The 7,031-nt window shown below is 36.5% G+C and overlaps 1 protein-coding gene across 1 annotated transcript in view; it reads left to right on the forward strand.

The window, feature by feature from the left end:
- Positions 1 to 821: 821 nt before the first annotated feature.
- LOC102494740 (lysine-specific demethylase 6A-like) overlaps positions 822 to 7,031 on the forward strand; it is a gene marked incomplete at its 5' end in the record, with an annotated part of 148,416 nt that continues 142,206 nt past the window's right edge. Inside the window, 1 exon segment of the mRNA XM_027771538.1 lies at positions 822 to 915. Within this exon segment, the coding sequence (XP_027627339.1) occupies positions 822 to 915 (94 nt within the window).

The following is a 7,031-nucleotide window of genomic DNA, read 5'->3' on the forward strand; positions in this document are numbered from 1 at the left end:
CTGGACTTTCTAAAGGATAGTGGCTCTTGCTCTTTTGCTTAATAATTAAAGTTATACTTTTTTTTTGAGATTTTTTTTTCTTTTCTTTTTGCTATAGGCCACATGCACTCTCTGGAAAGACAGAGAGAGAGAGAGAGAGAAAGGGAGAAGGGGAGAGCGAGACAGACAGAAAGTGAGTAATCATTCCCCAGAGGGGTTGGTCTCGCTGCAGTCCTTTCTCCTCCATTCTCCTCTCAGGATCTTGGGCACACATGCACACAGGCCTGGCGTGAGCTTAAGCCACCACATCCAGGACTCAAACGACAGTTGACTACATGGGGATTCAGTGACATAGCCATTTCACTAACTGCTGGTCCCCCAAATTATTCCTTCTTTTTTAAAGTGTTTCTAGGCTAATGTTTTTGTCACATAGAATACTTTGACTTTGTGACTGTTATTTGTGATAGGAAAGACTTAAATTGTTTTCTTTGTAACTTTTGATGTCAATAGAATTTTTGGATGACATATTTTGGTGACTCCTCATTAGATCAAATATTTTTATTAGATGTAACTCTGAAATTGACTGTGGAGGGGTGACTATTCAGTTAATAAATTAGCTGTTTACTTTCAATTACAGTATTAAAAACTTGAAACTGATAAAACCGTATATAAATTTTCTCATCCTAACTACTTCATTAATATTTTTGTTTTTATTCTACTTCATTATTTAAAAGTTCGTTATATTATGACTAACTATGCATTATTAAAAATTGAGAGTATTTGTACTTAAAGACTTGTCATTCTCTTTTTCTCTAAATATCTTTTTTTTTTCTATTCTCTAGAAGAATTATCATTCTGCAAAGGAAGCCTATGAACAACTTTTACAGACAGAGAATCTTCCTGCCCAAATAAAAGCAACTATATTGCAGCAGTTAGGTACATACAAAGTAGATTTTGGTTATACATTACATTAATGGGAAGTTGTTTTTATTTTGGTATTTTGGTGATTGGTTTTATATCCTTTGTTTATAAGTTCAATTTATTGTACAAAACTGTGTTTTAGTGTTATATATGACCTGCATTATGTCAGAATTAAATTTGGGGGAATTCATTAATATTACAATTTTTAAATTTTTCTGTTCAGAGTTAATATATTTTCATTTACTGCCAAGTATGCTTATTATCCTTGTAAATAGAATGCTTAATTTTAGCAATCTTAAATTATCAATACTTTTCCCTTATAGTTTACCACATGAGATGGCTGGTTCAGCACCCAATTTGGATTTAAATCATGCACATTGAGCTTGCTTTCATAGTTCTGTCAATAATGTGATTAATGGAAAAAGCATTTTACTTAAAAATTATAAAACATCTTATTTTGCATTTTTCTGCATTTGATCTGTTATATTCTTATAATGACGATAGGGGATCTAAAATTTGAAAGCCACGTAAAATAGTATGTTGATATTATTTAGGAGATAGGGAATCCTTTCTTCAATAAGTGTCTTGTTTATCTACGTTTGGGTTGCAATTTGCTTATCTTTTTCTTCAGTATTTATTTGTTTGTTTGTTTTTGGGTGCATGTGCTCACTAGAGAGAGAAAGAGACAGAGACAAAGAGAGAAAGTGGGAAATCACCCTAAGAGTTATGCCCATGCTGCAATCCCTCTCTCATATGTCTCTTGAGTTTTTAGGCATGTACTCAGCATGCATCTGGCATGTTTTACAGGATCTGGGACTTGAATGGCACAATTGGCCATTGAACTCCATGACACCTGGTGGCACCAACCTTCATTGTTTTGTACTTGATTGAGCAGATAGTTCCTAATCCTGATAGAGTGTTTTCTGGTAATATTAATATAATATAAATGTTTTCATAATATTACTATTTTAAACATAATTTAAAAAGAAACTTAGCATGATTAGCTTAAATTTCTTCTTTTTCTTTTCTTTTCTTTTCCTTTTCCTTTTCCTTTTTCTTTTTTTATTTTCTTGCTATAGGGCATATATAGTCACCAGAAAGAGAGACAGACAGAAACAGAGAGAAGAAAGTTGAGAAATTACCCTTTGGTGGAGATAGCCATGCTGCCATCCCCTTCTCCATTCCACTCTTGGGATTTAGCCACATATGCATATTTTCCCAGCCTCGTTTTCAGGCCACCAGGTCTGGTACTAGAATCACGGTTGACCATGTGGGGGTCAAGTTCCTTAATAACCACACTACTTTCTGGTCCCATCTTCAGTAATACTTTTGCAAAGTAATTTTATATCCCTGATTGACTCCCAAGTGAAATAGTGATACCCTGTTAGACATGAACATTTACCATAGAATACCCTATGACCTAATCTTTTTAATTGTCAATGTGGTGTAGTTCTTTGTAAACCTATTATTGGAGAAATAGTCTGCCAGGAAACTAAACACCACTCAGAGAGTACAAAAACTCAGGTTTATTATGCCATTGGACACAGAGGTGTTCAGACTCTTAAGCTCTGGGCCCTGATTTGGGGTAGGATAAGGAACTATATTGGCTTTTAATAAGGAAGGTCAGAACGATAAGCACATAGACATAGGTTATGGATGTGTACGGGGGAAAAGCTCTAATAGTTATAGACCATAAGGAATTAAAAATTCAGCTTTACTTATCCTCAGAACGTGACAACCTCTTCTCCTTAGCTAGGCTTTATCTATTTTGTATCCCCCCCTCATTAGCCGCCCTTCAGTTGCTGAGCTGTGCTGCTTATCTTGTAGGTGGCCTGGCTGGCCATTTCCTACCTCACTATTTTATTTATTTATTTATTTATTTTTAATTTGACAGTGAGGGACATACAGAGAGAAACTGAGAAAGTAAGCCATCCAGCCTGGGACTTGAACCTCAGCTGGCCATGTGGGAACCCAGTGCCCTAATCACTGTGCCATCTGCCAGCCCTGCCTTACTATTTATTAAACACACTTTTTTAAATATACATTCTGTACCACATTAATGGCTTTTTTAGTTCTTTTCATTTAGTTGTTCCATATAGGTAAACTACCTCTTTTTCCACACAGGATATGTTCTAGCAACTTCAAGTGAGCATGAGAAACTGAAGATAGTTTGGAAGCTTATATACAATGTTTTTTCCTGTACATACATACCTGTGATAAAGTATAAATTAAACACAGAAGAACATAACACTAATAATAAAATAGAACAGTTGAAACAATATGCTATAGTAAAAAATTATATGAATGTGGTCTCTCCCTGCAAAATATCATATTATTCTATACCAGCAGGTGGTATGGTTTTTAAGATGCTGGACTCTCACATGGCGAACTGTAGTTGGAGTCCCAGATCTGGCAACTTTCTCTCTCTTTCTGGATTGCACAAGTGCCCTATAGCAAATTAAATAATAATAAACTAATTAAATAAATACTTATGAAAATATGTATAGCATTTTTATACGCCAAGAATGAATACACTGAGAAAGAATTGAAGAAAACAAACTCATTTACAGTAGTCACAAACAAATAAGATGTCTGGAATAAACTTAACCTAAGAAGTGACAGACTTCTATTAAGACTATGAGAAACTGAAAAAAGAAATAGAGTTTAATACAAAAAAGGAAGGACATTCTATGGTCAGAAGAAGCAATATAATAAAAATGTCAGTTTTGCCCATATTAATTTGCATATTCAATGCAGTTCCAATGTACATACCTGAGATATTCTTGACAGGAATAGAAAAAAACAATTACAAAATTTGTCTGGAATCATGCAAGACTCTGTTTCATGAAGGCAATATCAAAAGAGTAAAGTAGGGGGCATCTCACTACCTAACTTTAAAATATATTAAAAGGAGTGTAAATCAAACCATTTGTCAGTAGCAATAACAACAACAAAAAACCAGGTGATGTTTTGGTATTAGCACAAAACAGACACTAAGATCAACAGAACAGATACAGCGAATCCAGGAATGAATTCAAAATCATACAGCCTATTAATCTTTGACATAAGGTACAAGATAATACATCAGAGAAAAGGCTGTCTTTTCAGCAAATGGTGTTGGAATAAGTGTATATCCACCTGGAAAAAAATGAAACTAGACCCCTGTCTTTCACCATTAATAAGAACCAACTCAAAATGGATCAAAGATTTAAATATAAAGCCTCAAGCTTTTGAAGATATTGGAGTAAGCAAATATTTCTTGAAGAAGACTCCTAGACACAGATAGTAGTCCCCAAAATAGATAAGATACATTTCTAAAAACTTTTCTCACAACAAAGGAAACAATAAAAACCAACCAATTAAAAAGAGTGTTAATAGAGCAGATCTTAACACAATGCAAACTGGGCAGTTGTTCCCAGACACCCAGACAACTCTGGGCACCTTGGTAGTCAAATCGGCATTTAAGTAGGCAAAACAGTAAAGTGTTGTACAGAAATATAAATGAATGAGTTAGGTAGTGAAATGATTGGCTATATTCTGAAGTTTGTCTGTACTTCGTTTAAAAGGTGGGATTCCTGTGATTGAATGAAGCTTAGCTGCTGTGATTGGTAATAGCCTAGAAACCAGTTCGGAAGAATAGTCTTAACATGTACAATTTCAGCTTATTCATAGGAATCAAAGTGTGGTAATACAAAGGGTATTTTTGCCAAAATAGTTTAATGTAATAGCCTCATAGAGTGAAAAAACAGCTCTCAATGAGAGAAACTGTTTGCAAGTTATTTCTCAGACCACAGACTGATATCTAGAATATATTGTGACTCAAATAGCTTCCTCTTTAAAATATGAGGAATCCAATTTTAAAATGGGCAAGTGAACAGACAACCCTCTAAAGAAGAAATACAAATTGCCAAGAAGCTTATGAAAAAATGTTTAATCTCTGGTCATAGTGAAGTGCTGATTAAAATCACAATGAGATAAGCATTTAATCCCAGTTACAATGGGTATGAGTTTTAAAAATTAAGAACTACAATTTCTGGTCAGACTAAGGTGTAAAGGGAACCCTCTTACATTGTTGATGGAAACAATGTAAACTAGTTCAACTTCTGGAAAACGATTTAGATGTTTCTCAAAAACCTATAATAGATTTTCCATATGACTCAGTAATTCCACTTCTTAGTATTTGCCCAGAGGATAGGGAAACAATCAGAAAGACATACTTATCGCTCAACTCCCATGTCTTTGTATTCCCACATTGTTCACTGTGATTTGTTTTGAGTCCCAGACCCAGCAGCTTACAACTTATGCTGTGGGGCATGTGTGTGCATGCTTAAGATCCCAAGAGGAGAAGGGATTGTAACATGGCTATTTCACGTGGAATCGTGATTTCTCACTTTTTCTTTCTCTTGTGAGCGCACATGCCGTATAGCAAAAATCTCTCAAAACACATCAGTGTTTACTACAGTATTAGTCACAATTACTAAAGCATGGAACCAACCAAATGCTAAAAACTGGATAGATGACTGGGTTTAAAAACCATGGTATGTATATAATGTGGAATATTACATATATATTTTTAAAATCAGATACTATTATTTGATTCAAAATGGGTGATTATAGAAGACTTAATCCTAAGCAAAGAGAGCCAGACTTTGAAAGATGCACATTGTAGTTCCCTTTCCCCCTATACAAGATGGTAGGTGAAAAGGCTGCAAAACAGTGTACTAAGGAGAAGAAACATGAAGCCAAGAAGTCTGATACAGTGCCAAGTTTAAAAAAAAGGTGACCCCAATGCTAAGAAGCCCAAGAAGGAGAAGCCTCATTACTGCCAAAACGGTCCTAGTCCCGGCATTGGCAGATACTCCCAGTCTGCCATGTATTCCAGGAAGACCATATTCAATAGGAAATACTTGGCCACTAAATCCAGGATTGAAAAGGAAAAGATTTTTGCAACTGTCACAAAACCAGTTGGTGGAGACAAGAATGGTGGTAACTGCGTGGTAAAACTTCGCACAGTGCCTAGGTATTATCCTACTGAAGATGTGCCTTTAAAGCTGTGTCTTGTGTTGAGCCGTGGCAAAAAACCCTTCAGTCTGCATTTGAGAAAGCTGCGAGCCAGCATCACTCCTGGGACTATTCTAAACATCCTTACTGAATGCCACAGAGGCCAGATAGTGGTTGACCTGAAGCAGCTGAGCAGTGGCTTGCTACTTGTGACTGGACTGCTAGTTCTCAGTAGAGTTCCACTGTAAAGAATACACCAGAAATTTGTCATTGCCACCTCCACAAAAATTGATACTAGTGAAGTAAAAATCTAAAAAGTACCTTATTGTTGCTTGCTTCAAGAAAAAGAAACTGCAGAGACCAGCAGATGGTGGAATGGTTATGTAACTGGACTCACGTATGATTGACCTTGGTTCAAGTCCTGGACTCACGCTGGGCGCATGTGCATATGTGTCCAAGATTCCGAGAGGAGAATGGAAGAGAACAGATTGCAGTTTGGCCATCCTCCCTGCGGGGTGATTTCTTGCTTTCTGTCTCTCTGTCTTTCCAGCAAGCACACATGCTGTATAAGCATAAACCTCTCAAAAAAAAAAAAAAGAAAAGAAAAGAAAGGAAACTGCAGAAGCCCAGACACAAGGAACTTGAGATCTTTGACACAGAGGAGAAATACGAGATTTCAGAGCAGTGCAAGGCTGATCAGAAAGCTGTGGACTCGCAAATTTTACCAGAAATCAAAGCTGTTCCTCAGCTCCAGGTTACCTGCGAACCGTGTTTGCCCTTACTAATGGAGTTTATCCTCACAAATTGGTATTCTAATTTTTTTGCCAAGAACCTAGTTAAATAATTGATCACTAAAAAAGATACACATTCTATATCCCCACTCAATTTCTATTGAATTTATGTACTTTATGGAAGAGGGTGAGAGACCTGAAGATGTGATGGTAGAAAGCTTGAGTGAGGATGCTAGCAGCTGTGAAGGGAGATTGTGCTTGTCAAGAGTGGGTTTCAGGGACCAGCAGTTAACGTAATCGCTATGTCGCTGGACTCCCATGTAATCGACTGCGGTTCGAGTCCTCAACCCGGTGGCTTAAACTCACGCTGGGTGTGTGTGTGTGCGTGCCCCAAATACC

Source organism: Tupaia chinensis, unplaced genomic scaffold (genome assembly GCF_000334495.1).
Source record: "Tupaia chinensis unplaced genomic scaffold, TupChi_1.0 Scaffold000222_1, whole genome shotgun sequence".
NCBI classification, from domain to species: domain Eukaryota; kingdom Metazoa; phylum Chordata; class Mammalia; order Scandentia; family Tupaiidae; genus Tupaia; species Tupaia belangeri.